The sequence below is a fragment of the Dermochelys coriacea genome, chromosome 5, assembly GCF_009764565.3.
Source record: "Dermochelys coriacea isolate rDerCor1 chromosome 5, rDerCor1.pri.v4, whole genome shotgun sequence".
Lineage (NCBI taxonomy): Eukaryota > Metazoa > Chordata > Testudines > Dermochelyidae > Dermochelys > Dermochelys coriacea.
The window spans coordinates 1,729,037-1,748,078 of NC_050072.1; the positions used below are offsets into that span (position 1 = coordinate 1,729,037).

The following is a 19,042-nucleotide window of genomic DNA, read 5'->3' on the forward strand; positions in this document are numbered from 1 at the left end:
GGAAATACCCATAACCATTACCAGGGCCAACCCTTCACAGGGGCTGCTGCCCTTGACCCCTGCACTTTAAGACAACCAGTGGTTTTGGTTGTTCGCCATCAATATGCCACCCATGAGCAAAGACTCCATTCCACCGCTCTGGGGGTCTCTCCACCCAGCATTTTAGGTTGAATTATCAAGTCCACATTGAACTCTGGCAGCATCTGGTGCAGGGGGCTGTCTGGGACAGAGACTGACAGCCAAGAAGGGTCCTGCTATGGAAGGGCCCACTCTGAAGAGAAAGAGATAGATGGGCCCTGCTGTGTCACTTAACCTGGAGTCCCACAAAACCCCAGGCTGGCCTTGACTGCCACAGTTCTGCAGATAAGGTGCTTGGAGGTAACCATTTCACTGCTGCTACATGAAATGGCCATAAGGGTTCTGGGTGCGTCCCCTATATCTTAAGAGGGCTCTACACTGCCCATACTTCAGAATGAGAGTTTGTTCGGTCTCATTCAGAACTGCACCGACCCCTTGTGTGACTGGACTCAGTGACCAGAGTTGTTAGAAGGAGCACAGGAACCCGCGTGCCAACGCACATGCAATGGGATTTTGGAAAGCACTCAGCAGCAGGGCCTCACTCCACTCCCATTGCAGCCAATTGGACTTTTACCACCAACTCCAATGGGAACAGAGTTAGGCTAATGCCGAACACCTCTAAACAATCTGACCCAACTTCCCCTTCTCCCCCCATGTGCTTTCCTAGCGCAGATCTGCAGTGGGTTCTATGGTGCTGAGCCAAGGTTTTCCAACACGGGTGCCTGAGAACAGACTCCTCCATCCGTATTCAGGCAGCTAAATAAGTGGCCTGATTTTCAGAAGTGTTGCACCCCCCACAGTTCCCATGAAAGTCAGCGGGAGCTGTTGGTGCTCAGGACTGCTGAAAATCTAGCTACTTATTTAGGTGATTCAACTGACCGCAGTGCCCCATATTGGCCATAGACAAACTCTGCAACCGAACCCCTCCGGCTATATTGATTGACAGTGTTTTGTTTGATCATGTCACTGGGAATCACAGACACACTCTGAACTAAGAGTGGGAAATCCAATCATCTTACAAAATCATCAATGGCATCCTTGACGCCCGACACAGTCAGCACCAGCACCAGCGGCACCACCGTCGTAAACCAAGACAAGGAGGAAACCTCAGGAATGAGCTGCAGGAGAAAAAAAGCTGGGGTTTAAAACTTTACAGCCAATGCAGCAAACAAGTAAATAGCCTGAAACAAAACACTGGATCCTAGGGAGGCTGCTAAAAGATTTTACTCTGCATACAAATCACAGAAAAAGGTGGAAATTCTGTGCAATCATTTACACACAAACCCACAAAGGAAAACCATCCTTTGTGTAAAAAGGGACCAGGGGGTCTTGGGAAAGGAAAGGGATTTATTTCCCTCTGTTGTTTTTACATTCAAAATATCAAGTCCCTTTTCTGGTGGACTGCGGCACTGGCATTTGGAGGCCTGGGATGGTGGCTACCTCGATAGGCTATCCCAGTCCTTGATTGTGAAGAACGGGGGAGGCTTAGCTCTGGCCCACACTTAAGAGTTAAACTGATCTGACTCAGTGGGGGAGGGGAGATTATTTTACTGGTAAAATGCCAAGTGTGGACATAGTTACAGTGGTGTAAATGTGACTTTTCCCCATACGGGAATAGCACCCCTAGCATAAGCACCTTTATACTAAGATAACTGTCCACACTAGGGGGTGGTGTAGTTTATCTATACCGGTTACAGCAGTACAAATTTCTAGCTCAGAAAAGCCCTCAGAATGGGAGAGATGCAGCTTGGGATTCCATGTTCTGCTACACTGTCCTATTCCAAGTCCTACAAATATCACCAAAGTCCTCTGAGTAAAAGAAGAAAGGGCAAGGAGCTGATATTTTTAGGAGGTGGTGGTGGTGGTGGTCAAACAGCGGAAAAACTAAAAGGTAAAAGACCAATAGCCATCTCTCTGAGCCCATCTTGAACAAGGCAATAAAAAAGCACAAACATTTTTTATTTATGGCTCACCTTTAATGGTTCAGCAAAAGACATTGCTGAAGAGTATAGAGGGACCTACCTGATAAATCTCATCTATAGATTAAAGACCAACAGCCACAGTATCTTCTACCAGTAACAAGGCTGTAGTTATGGGTGAGGAGGCACTTTCACTATAAGCCTGGCTTTTAGGTTCTTATGATTTCCTGAAAAATGTCCCTGTGAGCTGAAATTTCCCAGGTTTGCTCTCAGCACATAGGGGAGGTGTGATGTTATTGACATAAACTATGACCATATAGATCATTGTTGCAACCTCTGTTATATATTTGCAGAAAATATTGTACAAAGATTGTCATGTGAGGTGTCTATAAAAAGGTTACACTGTGCTGGTTATGATTATGCCATCTGTATGTGTGTATCATTTTGTAGTTGAAGGTATGAATATGGGCAATGTACTTGTATCTTAATGTGTTTTGATTCTAAGTAGACTCAGTGAAGCATTTGGTCAGCTTCTTGAGAAAGAACTATTCTCAATAAGTGTCCAATCAAGACATACTTAACTGCAATGAACTTTGGGAGACGCCATTCCACATCTGAGCTTTCCTGGGAACGTTCAAACTAATGTGCAAACAATGGCGTCGGCCTGCAAACTGAATCATGCATGGACATGTGACTTGCCCATGTGACTCCAAACTCCACCTTGCTGCTGTGATTTTCCACAGTAAGAACAAAGAGGGGTCCTTCCACGGGCAGAGAATATCAAAGACCCTGAAAACCCCTCCATCTTGTCCTCAATCCTGCTTCTGACCTCTGGAGGAACCTTACTACAAACTGAAGCTCCGAACAAAGGACTGAATGACCCATCCCAGCTGTGGATGTTCTCCAGAGACTTGATTTGAATCTGCAGTTTATTCCATCGCTGCTGCAAGCCTGAACCAAGAACTTTGCCATTACTGTCTGTCATTGATTCCAATGAACCAATTCTAGCTCTCATCTATATCTTTTTCCTTTTATGAATAAACCTTTAGATTCTAAAGGATTAGCAACAGCGTGATTTGTGTTATTGATTTGAATATTGACCTGGTCTGGGGCTTGGTCCTTTGGGATCAGGAGAACCTTTATTCTTTACTGTGGCATTCGTTTCATAACATTCATCCCCATAAAAGTCGCATTGGTGGTGATACTGGGAAACTGGGGTGTCTAAGGGAACTGCTTATGTGACTTATGGTTAGCCAGTGGGGTAAACCAAAGTCCTTCTGTTTGGCTGGTTGGTGTGCCTTAGACGTGGAGAAACCCCAGCCTTTGTCTGTAACTATCCTGCTCTAAGCAATTTGTCCTGAATTGGTACTCTCAATTGGGTCCCACCAAAGCCAGTATTGTTACAGGAGGGTTTTAAGTTTAGTAAAATTCTGTTAGTCATTTCTGAGTTGTCTGAGCATGGCAAAGGTGATTCTAACAGGATAATGTGCCAGGCTTGTTTGTGCTTGGATGAGTCTAAAAAGACAAACTAAAAACATCAAACTTGCCTTAGAATCAGTCCTCCATGAGGGCCATGCTCTTTGATAGCAGGATTAAGAGACATGGTTTAGAAATGACAAAGCACAGGACTTTTATCATTGTTTGAGCAAAGTACAAAGGTGCAGAGATGTTGATATAGGCTGGTGAGATATGTTCAGTTTTAGGGCAGAGACACATTACTATCAGGATCTGGGCAAACTTCGCCCAGGACCCGTATGAGCCTTAGAGTTCTACACTGGTGCCTTCTGCTACCCACCTCCTTTATTAAAGCCTACATGTCCCAGCATTACAATTCCACCCCCTGCTCTGAGTACAGAGCAGAAATCTGCCTCTGGTTTGTGTAAATTGTAAATTGTGTAAGCTCCTGCTGTAACACCCCCAGTCTCATGAAAATGTTAGTGTTTGCAAAGTCAGCTCTCTCCCAGGCTCTCCGCTGATTGAAGTTGGTAGATACCAGCAGCTTGTCTTTTAATAGATTGATAAGGACAGGTTTCATTAGGTGCTGCAGGAGGAAACCATCCACGGGAACCCAAGAGCAGTTGGCAACACTTACCTGTAGAACAGGGAGACGAAACAATGGGCACAACATCTTTTCAACATGAACGAAAACTTCCCTTCCCTGGGATCAAGCCAGCATGTCTAACAGGCACTCCGCTGGAGAGGAACTATACCACATTTGCCAGACCTCGTCAGGACAAGTTTCCTTTCTTGCCCTGTTTTATGTCTCTGCTTTTGGGTTTTATAAGATGCTAATCACATTATGGCACAGTTGCTTGGGCTGTGGGTTGACTTGCTTTATTCCACGGCCAGGCATTGGGAGAGGCCAGATAAGGAAGTTAAAAAGGTATTAAAAGGTAAAAAGGAGAGTGAATCATTACCTGCAGAATCAGCAGGAATAAAAATAAGCATTGGCTATTCGCTGTGAAACTGCTCAAACAGGTTGAGAGGCAGGAAAGTGAAGAAATTGTATTTCGATGTTTTAATTGAATTGTTCTGTGGAAACAAAAAGCAAACGAATGGATGGTAAAACAGGAAAAGAAATTGCAGCACAACCCATTTCAGCAGGGTTTTACGGGTTTAAATTTAGCAATAACATTGTTCATAGCAGCCACTCAAAAACATTTCCTTTTCCCCCAGCACACAACACTTTCCTGTATTATGGGAGACACATTTGTAAGCTCTTTGTAACTGGCACAGAGCGAAGATTTTACCAGTTTTTGTTTGTTTCTGGTAGCATCCACAATATGCTAGCTGCTTTCTAACCAGCAAACAGGGATCAGCTGCTACCCTGCCGGGCTCCAGATGTAGACAGACAGACAGCAGGCTGGGAGGCAGACATTGAAAGGGAGGCAGGAGTACAACTGTGGGGTAGTGTGTTCAAAGCATTTGGCCACTTCATAGCAATATAAGGTTAATGCAGTGTTAAAAATACAGAAACTCTATAAACTATCGATAATTATCCTCAGATATGTCAGCATAGGTCAGCTGGATCCCTTCTAGGCATCATGGCAGGAGTGAGTCTTTAGGAGGGATCTGAATGAGTAGAGGGCCTTGTAATTTCGCTCAACGAGAGAGTTTCATGCTCAGGTGCCATGGAAGAGGGGCCGCAGTGACATGTTGCAGTGGCATAGACACTAGCAAACAAGCTATAAACAGGGGAGTTTGTATTGTGGTGCTTGTTTGGGATTTGCTTTTGCTGGGGAGGGGTGGTCTTTTTGGTGTGACTTGTGTTTCCCAGATTAACAGGACTTAGGTGGGAAGGCGATGACGGATACGGAGGCAGCTGCGGGAGTGACTCCTGTAGTGGAAGACACAATGAGGATGACTGGATGTGGAAGCTGTGGTATGTACATGATCCTGGAGGGGGGACCTGGTAAGAGTTTTTTCTGCATGAAATGCCGTCTGATAGAGCTGATGGAGGAAAAGATCCGAGGTTTGGAGATGCAGGTGGAAAGTCTGGTTGAGTTTAAGAAGGGGTTTGAGCAGATGATGGAGCAAAGACATGAGGTATCTGAAGGGAAAAGCTCAGACTTGCAGATGGAAGCAGGGCTGGGGAATTCTGAGGGGAGACTGGGTGAGGAAAGTGGTCAGTGGAAGCATGTGACTAAAAGGACCAGGCAGAGGAAAAGACGGGCTAGTGAAGGAGAAATAGAGCTCAGGAACAGGTTTGCAGCATTGGAAAATGAAGAAGGGGCTCAACAGGTAGTCGCTGAAGGTGGAAGAGCAAGGAAGAAGAGAAGAGAGGCTAGTCCTATAGAAAAGGGGAAGAGTCAAGGGAGACTACACCAAATATGAGCCCCAGGAGGATACAGGATGGGTTGAAGAGGATTATAAGGGAAAATAGGAATGGAAAGAACTTGCAGCCAGAGGGAACAGGGGAGAGACTGGAGAATAGCACCGTCACCAGGAAAAGGCAGGTCTATGTGATCGGAGACTCTTTATTGAGAAGAATAGAGAGGCCTGTAACTAGAGCTAATCCAGAGAATAGAAGGGTGTGCTGTCTTCCGGGTGCTAAGATACGGGATGTAGACTTGAGGTTGAAAAGGATCCTAAAGGGAGCAGGAAAGAATCCCCTAATTATCCTTCATGTGGGAACAAATGATACGGCTAGATTCTCGCTGGAAAGTATTAAGGGAGACTATGCTAGGCTGGGGAAGACGCTTAAGGAAATTGAGGCTCAGGTGATCTTTAGTGGGATCCTGCCTGTTCCTAGAGAAGGGCAACAAAGGTGTGACAAGATTATGACTGTCAACAGATGGCTTAGGCAGTGGTGCTATAAGGAGGGCTTTGGGATGTATGGCCACGGGGAGGCATTCACGGACAGAGGACAGTTCTCTCGGGATGGACTTCATCTGAGTAGGGAAGGAAATAGACTTCTAGGATCAAGGCTGGCACAACTGATAAGTGATCTCTGTTTTTTCCACCAAATGCATCCGATGAAGTGAGCTGTAGCTCACGAAAGCTTATGCTCTAATAAATTTGTTAGTCTCTAAGGTGCCACAAGTACTCTCCTTACAGTGTGTATGATAAACCCATTGTTTCATGTTCTCTCTGTGTGTGTATATAAATCTCTCCTCTGTTTTTTCCACCAAATGCATCCGATGAAGTGAGCTGTAGCTCACGAAAGCTTATGCTCTAATAAATTTGTTAGTCTCTAAGGTGCCACAAGTACTCCTTTTCTTTTTGCGAATACAGACTAACACGGCTGCTACTCTGACAACTGATAAAGAGAGCTTTAAACTAGGAATTAGGGGGAGATGGTTGGGAGATGTCCAGGTAATCTCCACGCCAAATTTTAGCATTGAGAGGGAAGAAGATGAAGTAAGAAAGGATACAGCCGTAGGTAGGAGAATGTATATATCAGGAGCGAGGACAGTGTGGATACCAGTCTAATAGGTTATACTGGCTGTAGAATGACTGTGCCTAATAGGGTACAAAATGTGAGCGAGGCCAAACGGCAAAAATTAAGATGTTTGTACACCAATGTGAGGAGCCTAGGTAACAAAATGGAGGAACTAGAGCTACTGGTGCAGGAAGTGAAACCAGATATTATAGGGATAACAGAAACATGGTGAAATAGTAGTCATGACTGGACTACAGGTATTGAAGGGTATGTGCTGTTTAGGAAAGACAGAAATAAAGGTAAAGGGGGTGGAGTAGCATTGTATATCAATGATGAGGTAGAATGTAAAGAAATAAGAAGCGATGCAATGGATAAGACAGAGTCCGTCCGGGCAAAAATTACACTGGGGAAGATAACTAGTAGAGCCTCTCCTACGATAGTGCTTGGGGTGTGCTATAAACCTCCGGGATCTAATTTCGATATGTATAGAGCCCTTTTTAATGTTTTTAATAAAGTAAATACTAATGGAAACTACGTGATCATGGGAGACTTTAACTTCCCAGATATAGACTGGAGGACCAGTGCTAGTAATAATAATAGAGCTCAGATTTTCCTAGATGCGATAGCTGATGGATTCCTTCATCAAGTAGTTGCTGAACCGACTAGAGGGGATGTCATTTTAGATTTAATTTTGGTGAGTAGCGAGGACCTCATAGAAGAAATGGTTGTAGGGGATAATCTTGGCTCAAGTGATCATGAGCTAATTCAGTTCAAACTGAACGGAAGGATTAACAAAAATAAATCTGCAACTAGAGTTTTTGATTTCAAAAGGGCTAACTTTCAAAAATTAAGGAAATTAGTTAGGGAAGTGGATTGGACTGAAGAATTTATGGATCTAAAGGTAGAGGAGGCCTGGGATTACTTTAAATCAAAGCTGCAGAAGCTATCAGAAGCCTGTATCCCAAGAAAGGGGAAAAAATTCATAGGCAGGAGTTGTAGACCAAGCTGGATGAGCAAGCATCTTAGAGAGGTGATTAAGAAGAAGCAGAAAGCATACAGGGAGTGGAAGATGGGAGGGATCAGCAAGGAAAGCTACCTTATTGAGGTCAGATCATGTAGGGATAAAGTGAGACAGGCTAAAAGTCGAGTAGAGTTGGACCTTGCAAAGGAAATTAAAACCAATAGTAAAAGGTTCTATAGCCATATAAATAAGAAGAAAACTAAGAAAGAAGAAGTGGAACGCTAAACACTGAGGATGGAGTGGAGGTTAAAGATAATCTAGGCATGGCCCAATATCTAAACCAATACTTTGCCTCAGTCTTTAATAAGGCTAAAGAGGATCTTAGGGATAATGGTAGCATGACAAATGGGAATGAGGATATGGAGGTAGATATTACCATATCTGAGGTAGAAGCGAAACTCAAACATCTTAATGGGACTAAATCGGGGGGGCCCAGATAATCTTCATCCAAGAATATTAAAGGAATTGGCACCTGAAATTGCAAGCCCATTAGCAAGAATTTTTAATGAATCTGTAAACTCAGGAGTTGTACCAAATGATTGGAGAATTGCTAATATAGTTCCTATTTTTAAGAAAGGAAAAAAGTGATCCGGGTAACTACAGGTCAGTTAGTTTGACATCTGTAGTATGCAAGGTCCTGGAAAAAATTTGAAGGAAATTAGTTAAGGACATTGAAGTCAATGGTAAATGGGACAAAATACAACATGGTTTTACAAAAGGTAGATCGTGCCAAACCAACCTGATCTCCTTCTTTGAAAAAGTAACAGATTTTTTAGATAAAGGAAATGCAGTGGATCTAATTTACCTAGATTTCAGTAAGGCGTTTGATACCGTGCCACATGGGAATTATTGGTTAAATTGGAAAAGATGGGGATCAATATAAACATCAAAAGGTGGATAAGGATTTGGTTAAAGGGGAGACAGCAATGGGTCCTACTGAAAGGCGAACTGTCAGGCTGGAGAGAGCTTACCAGTGGAGTTCCTCAGGGATCAGTTTTGGGACCAATCTTTTTAATCTTTTTATTACTGACCTTGGCACAAAAAGTGCTCATAAAGTTTGCAGATGATACAAAGCTGGGAGGTATTGCCAATTCAGAGAAGGATCGGGATATTGTACAGGAGGATCTGGATGACCTTGTAAACTGGAGTAATAGTAATAGGATGAAATTTAATAGTGAGAAGTATAAGGTTATGGATTTAAGGATTAATAACAAGAATTTTAGTTATAAGTTGGGACGCGTCAATTAGAAGTAACGGAAGAGGAGAAGGACCTTGGAGTATTGGTTGATCACAGGATGACTATGAGCTGCCAATGTGATATGGCCGTGAAAAAAGCTAATGCAGTTTTGGGATGTTTCAGGAGAGGCATTTCCAGTAGGGATAAGGAGGTTTTAGTACCATTATACAAGGCACTAGTGAGACCTCACCTAGAATACTGTGTGCAGTTCTGGTCTCCCATGTTTAAAAAGGATGAATTCAAACTGGAGCAGGTACAGAGAAGGGCTACTAGGATGATCCGAGGAATGGAAAACTTGTCTTATGAAAGGAGACTTAAGGAGCTTGGCTTGTTTAGCCTAACTAAAAGAAGGTTGAGGGGAGATATGATTGCTCTCTATAAATATATCAGAGGGATAAATACAGGAGAGGGAGAGGAATTATTTAAGGTCAGCACCAGTGTGGACACAAGAACAAATGGGTATAAACTGGCCACCAGGAAGTTTAGATTTGAAATTACACTAAGGTTTCTAACCATCAGAGGAGTGAAGTTTTGGAATAACCTTCCAAGGGAAGCAGTGGGGGCAAAAGATCTATCTGGTTTTAAGATTAAACTCGATAAGTTTATGGAGGAGATGGTATGATGGGATAATTGGATTTTGGTAAGTAATTGATCTTTAAATATTCAGGGTAAATAGGCCTAATCCCTTGAGATGGGATATTAGATGGATGGGATCTGAGTTACCCAGGAAAGAATTTTCTGTAGTATGTGGCTGGTGAATCTTGCCCATATGCTCAGGGTTTAGCTGATCGCCATATTTGGGGTGGGGAAGGAATTTTCCTCCAGGGCAGATTGGAGAGGCCCTGGAGGTTTTTTGCCTTCCTCTGTAGCATGGGGCGCGGCTCACTTGAGGGAGGATTCTCTGCTCCTTGAAGTCTTTAAACCACGATTTGAGGACTTCAATAGCTCAGACATAGGTGAGGTTTTTCGTAGGAGTGGGTGGGTGAGATTCTGTGGCCTGTGTTGTGCAGGAGGTCGGACTGGATGATCAGAATGGTCCCTTCTGACCTTAGTATCTATGAATCTATGTTACCGGAGGAAGGAGACTGGCACTGTTGGCAGAGTGAAAGGGCAATGCAAGGCCAGAGTAGGGTAATGCAGAACTGGAAAAAGCCAAATGATCTGAAGGTTGCCAGGCTTTGTAGCATAAGTTCACTAACAAGCTCAGAAGTCCCTGGGACACTGCACAGACCTGTCCATTGAGTCACTTGCTAGTGACATGCTGATGCAGACACCAATACAACATTCATTCCGTCTTTGCACATTTATTTCATACAGTGGTATCTGGACTTCTTAGTTTACCATAACAGGGCCCTGAAGGTTTTACCAAGCTCCATTTCATTAGCTACTTAAACAGCTCGTAAATTGAGGATCTGAAAAAGCTACTGGATCTGATGCATCCACAAAGATGGTTCTGAATATGTATCTCAGCAGCCATCCATTAATACAGCAAGAGTATTCTCTTGGCAACCCACAATTGTTATTGCCCTGGGGTCACATTTCCCATTTCCATCTTCTCTCTTTTAATTACAGGCCGTCCATACAATAGCCATTCCTACCTCTAACCTCTTCAAACTAGAGAAAGGCCCAAGCTACGTAATACAGACCTTGGTTTGAATTTCCTCAAAGCTTCAGGGAGTTCTGATCCAGTGCTCTGATAAAATTCCAGCCCAGCCCATGAAGTTGGGATCCAGAGATGAACTTCCCTAAAGTCTGAGGTGTTCCAGGTGAGATCCATCTCTGCTTTGTAACCACACTAAGCTACATAGTGCCAACTGTCAGTGCAGCCTGCACCTTGCTGGGCAGCCAGGGAGTGTGGTAATCAAAACAACATCTGTCATTGTTTCCATAGGTCAGGTGTTATCTCACTGAGATGGAGAAGATCAATCAGCTCCCCATTGTCAGGGCCCTACCAGTTAGAGAGGCCAGGCCCGCATGCATGGCATCTCCCCAGTGAACTTTACCATAGTGCAGGTGTTTTTTAAAAAAGACAGTCCGACATGCTGTGTGTGAGGTGTGGTGGACCACATTCAGGTGATGAGTCAGAACAACAACAGGTAGTGGCTATCATCTACCGAAGCATGAACAGACACACTGGGAAAGGCCAGTGAGATGGAGCCAATGGGGGTTTCTCTGCACCAAGCACAGGTATGAGAGAAGACTCAACAACTGGGGATAGGGAGGGGCAAGAAGGTCCAGAAGTGGTTTCCTTGGTCTGGAGAAACACTTTACAAAATAGGCTTTCAAGCAGAAATACAGTGACTTCCCCCCTTGCTATGGTTTAAAGGGTGCACTGGATTTTCTTTTCATTTGATTTTTTTCTTGGTGAAAAGTGTCTGAGTCCTGGAGACTGAAGTCTTCTCAAACAGGGTTAGTACCAGCAGCATGAACTCAATGTCACTCCAAGTCATTGGAACCCTGCTCTGGAGAGGTCCCCTCTAAGGATGTCTCCATGGCCCATTCAGACCTTGGATTCTCAGCAGAGAAGCCAGCAAGGGGCCCAGTAATGGTTGCTGTGATGTGCACATCTCTCCGCTAGGTGTTCCAGATCCACCAGTATGGGCAATTGAACAGATGTTGCACAGAATCAGCTTTTAGAAAGTGACCAGCAGGGATGGATTTGAATTGGTGGCATATAGCTCCTTATCGCATAGCTGTTTCTAAGGTGAACCAAAGGGCACTGTCAATCCACTCACTAATCCAGTCCCTCTCCTGTGCATACGCCATCACCTTGGGAAGCGTTTACCGGCATGGCAGGGGGCCAGCTTCACCACACTGGCATGGTTGTGGATAACGCCATTTCAGAGGCTACCTTAACTCTTCTCTATGTCCAGACACAAAAACAGAGGCAACTCTCTTCTGCATGAGCTCGATTTTCCATCCTATTGTACAAGCCAATCTAAAGTGCTCGAGCAGAGCAGAGATGAAACCCTTCCTTGATGGAAATCCAGGCATACATCTCCCAGTCAGCGACTCATGGATGCACTCCACGAAGTCAGAGAAATGTTTATCTTTTTGTTTTCTTTAAACAACACTGTATGTCTCTTGCCATCAGACAGCTGTCTGTGGGCATGGCAAGATGGGGATTCATGTTTCCCATCAGAAGATCAGAATGTTACCATTTTTAGGCTACCGTTAAAGCTGGCTCGTTAATTCAAAGCACGTGATTTCTAGGTTATGTGCATAAATGGGCTCCCTCCACATCGCAGGGCCTGAAGTAATGGAATAACATCATCCCCATCACACACCGAGATTAAACGACCCACCCGCAGTCACACAGTGAGGCTGTGGCAGAGCTGGGAATAGGTTATCTTGAATGCCAGTCCTGAGTCTTCACCACGGAAGCGTCTTTCCTCAGGCAAGTTTCAGAGTAGCAGTCGTGTTAGTCTGTATTCTCAAAAAGAAAAGGAGTACTTGTGGCATCTTAGAGACTAACAAATTTGTTAGTCTCTAAGGTTCCAAAAGTACTCCTTTTCTTTTTCCTCAGGCATTCACATCAGCCTCTAGAGAGGTCATTTACCCACACATCTGGCCAATATCATTGACAGTCACTTCCACCTACAAAGGAGACAATAGGGACCCCAAACTCAAGAGGACAGTATTGAGAACTAGGAACTGGCTTCAGCTGTCAGCAGCCTTTAGTGGGAATCATGTACATTATGGGTAAATCTGCTTTGAAGACACTTGAATTAAATTAAAATGGATTTGGCACCAGAAATCTCAGAGGTGAGATGAGAAGTGAGCAGGAGTGGTTTCTTTCAATTCCTGCATTCTAGTCCTGTTTATAAATTACGCCAAGAAAACCGCAAGTGAACCAGAGCCTTTCATTCCATTTCCTAGTACCCTCAGGCAACTAAACACCCAGGTCACGCGGGGCCAGCGGCCAGGACCCCAGACCAGCAGTGGGCTGAGTGGCTCAGCCCACTTGCCACTCAGCCTGCTGCCAGTCTGGGGTTCCATCCGCTGGCTCCTGCCAACCAGGGTCCCGGCTTCCAGCCCCGCTCAGCCTGCTGCCGGTCTGGGATCCTGGCCCTGCCCACATACAGTGGGTACCTACATTCTCCCTGGTTCTAGCCCATTCTCTTCCTCTCTCTTTGCACTGAGCTGAGGGTGGGAGTGCACTGAGCACAGGGCTGAGGGTGAAGGAGCAGGCAGGGGGTTGGGGTGTGGTCTGGCCAGGAGCTAGAATGAGGGAGGAGGCTCAGGGTTGGGGCAGGAGGTTTGGGGGTGGAATGCTTACCTGGGCAGCTCCCATTGGTGTGAGAGGTGCAGGTGGGAATGTGGGGGGGGCAGTGCAGGAGCTCCCGTTTAGTGCTCAGGGTGGGAGTGGGAAGGTGGGGGTACAAGAGTCAGGACATGGGGTGTGGGGGTGCAGGGGTCAGGGCAGGAGGCTGGGGTGTGTGGAGGGGTACAGGGGTCAGAGCAGAGGGCTGCGTGTGTGGAGGGATGCAGGGGTCTGGGCAGAGGGCTGGGTATGTGTGGGAGAGTGCAGGGGTCAGGGCAGAGGGCTGGGTGGGTGTGAGGGGTGCAGGGATTAGGACAGAGGGCTGGGTGTGTGAGGGGGATGCAGGGGTCACGGCAGGGGGCTGGAGGGGAATACTCCTTGATTCCACCCCCCTTTCTCACGGCCCCATCCCCACCTCTTCTCTGCCTCCTCCCCGAGCAGCCAGGTCCACTTCTCCCCCTCCCCAGCAAGGGCCATCAGCTGATGGACAGCAGGGAGGGAGAGAAGGAGGGGCAGGAATGCAGCATGCTGGGGGAAGAGGCAGGGGAGGGGGGAGTTCACCTGTCCTGCAGCAGCACGGCAGGACCAAGCTTCTTCACCCTGCCCCGGGGGGGGGGGCAGAGAAGAGTGGGCCGGGGCGGGCAGGATTTTTAATGTCACACTGCTGCCTGCTGAGGTCCCGGCCTGGGTTCGGCAGCGGGCTGAGCGGGGCCAGTGGCTGGGACCAGGCAAGCAGCAGCGTGCCACTAAAAATCAGCTTGCGTGCCGTCTTTGGCATGTGTGCCATAGGTTGCCAACCCCTGCGTTATAACATTTGGAAAATTGGGTCTAAATAGCAACTCTGCTACAGCTGTAGCTGACATGCAGCTAGGTGCTGCTGCATGACTGGCAGGCTCACTGCTCCCTACAATGCATGGGCATCAATGCAGTTGCATTGCCACAGCAGCCTTCCAGGGGGCCACACTGCAAAATTGTTGGACACTAATTTCACTGTTTTTCTTTTAGCTACAGTAACCCAGGACAAAGCGATGTGGCTTCCCCATGTAGAGCGTTCATCCCTGATCACACAAATGCAGGGTGCATGAAAAAAAACCAGAAGGGCCTAAAAAGCATAAGGACAGCCATACTGGCTCAGACCAAAGGTCCATCCAGCCCAGTATCCTGTCCTCTGACAGCGGCCAATGCCAGGTGCCCCAGAGGGAGTGAACCTAACAGGTAATGATCAGTGATCTCTCTTCTGCCATCCATCTCCACCCTCTGACAAACAGAGGCTAGGGACACCATTCCTTACCCATCCTGGCTAATAGCCATTAATGGACTTAGCCTCCATGAATTTATCCAGTTCTCTTTTATAGTCCTAGCTTTCACAACCTCCTCAGGCAAGGAGTTCCACAGGTTGACTGTGCGCTGAGTGAAGAAGAACTTTCTTTTATTTGTTTTAAACCTTCTGCCCATGAATTTCATTTGGTGGCCCCTAGTTCTTATATTATGGGAACAAGTAAATAACTTTCCCTTATTCACTTTCTCCATACCACTCATGATTTTATAGACCTCTATCATATCCCCCCTTAGTCTCCTCTTTTCCAAGCTGAAAAGTCTTAGCCTCTTTAATCTCTCCTCAGATGGGACCCGTTCCAAATCCCTAATCATTTTAGTTGCCTTTCTCTGAACCTTTTCTAATGCCAGTATATCTTTTTTGAGATGAGGAGACCGCATCTGTACACAGTATTCAAGATGTGGATGTACCATGGATTTATACAAGGGCAATAAGATATTCTCCATCTTATTCTCTATTCCTTTTTTAATGATTCCGAACATCCTGTTCACTTTTTTGATTGCCGCTGCGTGGACGTTTTCAGAGAACTATCCACGATGACTCCAAGATCTCTTTCTTGAGTGTATATTGAAAGCAGGGTATATTGAATACTGCATACAGCACAGAGGACTAGAATCTAGGAGGAACACAAGGACTGGCAGACTGAACAGACCCAAGGTCCATCTAGGCCAGCCCCTGAGCATGTCCAGCATCAGACACGTCGAAGGAAGGTTCAAGAAACCCCACTGTGGGTAGATTTGTGATAATCTGACCCCATGAAGGTCTCATCCTAATTCATAATAGAGATTGGCCTAAAACCTGAAGGAGCAGGTTTTATCTCCCTTCCAAAAAGTCTTTTAATATTAACTTTTATAACTCTGGGAATTTTTGTTATAATGTAACCATCCAAAACTTTTTTCGATTTGGCTAAATTTTTGCTTCACTGTCATCCTATGGCAGTGAGTTCTACATTCTAATCGCACATTGAGTGTCCAGGAAAATCCTTAGGAAAATGTATTGCCTACACTTTGTATTTATATCGGATCTTTCACCTGAGGATCTCGATGTGCTTTACAAACACTGGTTAACCTGTGCAATCACCCAAAGAGGTATTAGTATTATCTTAATTTTACAGAGGGGGAAACTGAGACACACAGAAGAGGTGCTACTTGTCCAAGGTCACAAAGTCAGTTAGTGATGGGGCCAGGAGTAGAAGGCAGGAACCTTGTCTCCCAGTCGCCTGTTCTAACTATGAGGCCATATGCCCCCCAACCCATCCCAGCACCACAAACAAATCCCAAGAGTGCCCCGTTTCCTAGGCTCCTGCTGTGACAACTAGACTCCTTCCTAGACGTGGAAAGAGATGTCTGCCCTCTGCTGTAACTGCTCGATAGCCCTTCCAGAGCAGAGTGCGCCAAAAGTCTTGGCTTCCCGGCCACTTTCCCCACTACTAGTCGTTGGGGATGGAGGTGTCGCGGACGCAGCGCCCATAGCTCACCGGCGTTTTCTGGCTCAGTGCTGGACCAAAGGGCACACGCTGCGGCCAGCTTGCACTCGCCGAGGGTGGCCCATGTGGAAGTCCCAACTTGCTCCCATTCGGGAATCGTGGCGCAGGGGCACAGGAAGCAGCGTTCTAGCGTCCTGAGAGTGTTGGCTCTGCTCCTCCTTCCCAGAGCAGCGCACAGAGAGGAGATGTCCCAGCCGCGGCTTGGGCCCAGTGCCACATGTAGTCATCACAGGCAGTTACAAGACTCCCTCGGACTTCTCTAGAGGCCTTAGCAGGTGATGTGGAAATACAAAAACAGAGCCCAGATACCAGAGGGACAGATGGACAGACACTGGCTATGGGGTGAACATTGAGGGCTCCCTGTTCGTTACTGATCTGATATTAGAATCAGTTCCTGACCCAAGCTGAAATTTGCCTTTGCCTCAGGGGCCCTGCATTTCCTTTCCAGTTCTTGGAGACCCAATTTCCGAGCTGTTTTTGCAGCCCCCAGTGACGTCTCCACACAGCTGTGCTGAATTCCAAAGTGAAGCCGGAGAAATGGAAGGAGAATCTGAGTCAGAGCAAACACTAAAATCCTGCAAAGCAGATTTCCTCCTCCACGCGCTCTGTATAACCAAGTCACAACAATCATGAGACAGGCCCATCAGCTGATGCTCAATGGGGGTGTGGGGGGTGGGGAGGTCCACCCTGGAGGAATCCACACTGACATTGTACCAGGAAAGTGGCAGCGGGGCTAAGCTGCCTCCAAAATAAACCTTAATAAAGTCTCTTGAATCTCACCGGATCAAGCCCTGAGCTCGTTACTTCATTTTCACTCAATCCTTATGCAGGAAAAACCCTTTCTGCTGTCAGTGGGAATTGGCCCATGTGAGAATTGAGTAAACACAGCATTGGCATCTGACCCTTTCTTTCTGCAGACAAGAGACAAATTTCTCTATTTTTAACTCCCGTGCTAAGGGTCCCTGCAGTCTGTTTCATTCAGGCTACTTTCTACCTCAAGTCTTCACCTCGATTTCTAACTAGGGTGGGATCATAGGTGGCATTACGGTTCCCCTAGTTGGTGCCAGGATAAAGCATATCTGTTTGTTTTTAATTCTGCAGTTGACACGGCACACAATTTGGTTTGCTTTAGTTATTTCAAGCCACTGATCTCTCATTGTGCAGCATAAGGCCAAAGAGATGTCAGGCCTGGGCCAGTTTGGGGGCACAAGTTTCATGATGAACCTGTGTCTTTGCAACGAATCCCACAAACCACTGCCATGCTTAGCCATGCCCAGAGCCAGCCCATTCACTCTAAATGGTACTACCTTTGTTTGCAGGAACTCCCACCCCTGTACAGCAGCAAAAGGCCTCCCCGCTGTTGGTAACATTAGGACTTCCTTCTAGGATGTGGATAAGGGGCACTACACTATCTGGATAAGAAGTACTTTGTCATCTCCCCTCCAGTGGGTACCATCACCATTTACACAGAGAGACGGAAGAGACCTACCAGATCCTCCAGTCCCTGTCCCTGAAGCTAACGCATGATAGTCCCTACAGCACGTAAAAACAGAACAATGGCCATGCTGGGTCAGACCAAGAGTCCATCTACCCAGTATCCTGTCTTCCAACAGTGGCCAGTGCCAGGTGTTTCAGAAGGAATGAACAAAACAGGGCAATTTATCAAGTGATCCATCCCCTGTCACCCAGTCCCAGCTTCTGGCAGTCAGAGATATGGGGACACCCAAGACATGGGGTTGTGTCCCTGACCATCTTGGCTAATAGCCATTGATGGACCTATCCTCCAGGAACTGATCTAGTTCTTTTTTGAGCCCAGTTATAGTTTTGCCCTTCACAACATCCCCTAGCAAGGAGTTCCGCAGGTTGACTGTATGCTGTGTGAAGAAATACTTCCTTTTGTTTGTTTTAAACCTGCTGCCTATTCATTTCATTAGGTGACGTTGGGTTCTTATGTTACATGAAGGGTAACATAACACTTGCTTATTCACTTTCTCCACACCAGTCATGATTTTACAGACCTCTCTCATACCCCACCTTAGTCGCCTCTTTTCCCAGCTGAACAGTCCCACTCTTATTAATCTCTCCTCATATGGAAGTTGTTCAATCCCCTAATCATTCCTATTGCTGTTCTCTTTATTTATTCCAACTCAAATATATCTTTTTTTAAAGATGGGCTGCCCAGAACCCAGAACTGCACGCAGTATTCAAGGTGTGGGTGTATCACGGATTTGTATAGAGGCATTGTGATATTTTTTGTCTTATTATCTAGCACTTCCCTAATTGTTCCTAATATCCAGTTAGCCTTTTTTGACTAATGCTGCACATTGAGTGGATGTTTTCAGAGAACTATCCGCAGTGATTCCAAGATCTCTTTCTTTAGTGGTAACAACTAATTTAGACCCTGTCATTTCATAGGTATAGTTGGAATTATGTTTTACAATGTGCATTCCTTTACATTTATCAACCCTGAATTTCATCCACCATTTTGTTGCCATCACCAATGGTGGATTAACACACGGGTCCATGGGGCCCCACCCAATTTGGGGGGCCCAGGAGTGCCAGAACCTGTGTAGAAGGGGTGAGGGCCACCAGCACCAGAACTGTGGCCCCACTCCCTGCTCTTCCTCTTTCAGGCAGAGTCCCACTCCCTGCTCCTCCTCTTCCCCCGGAGACCCCAGCCAGGCCAGAAGCTGGAGCTGGGTCAAGGTAAGAGCTGCCCAAGGAGCCTGGGCTGCTGTGAAGAGCTCCACACCCTCCACCTGTCCTATCTGCCCAAAAGCAGCACCCAGCCCATGTCCTTGCCCCCTGGGGCATTCCAC

General features: G+C 46.2%; 1 protein-coding gene across 1 annotated transcript in view; it reads right to left on the reverse strand.

Moving 5' to 3' along the window:
• The window catches only part of LOC119856188 (phospholipid-transporting ATPase ID-like), a 133,727-nt gene that overhangs the window by 65,086 nt on the left and 49,599 nt on the right, over positions 1-19,042 (reverse strand). Inside the window, 3 exon segments of the mRNA XM_038403408.2 lie at positions 1,098-1,196; positions 4,415-4,450; positions 4,452-4,529. Coding sequence (XP_038259336.1) covers positions 1,098-1,196; positions 4,415-4,450; positions 4,452-4,529 — 213 coding nt within the window.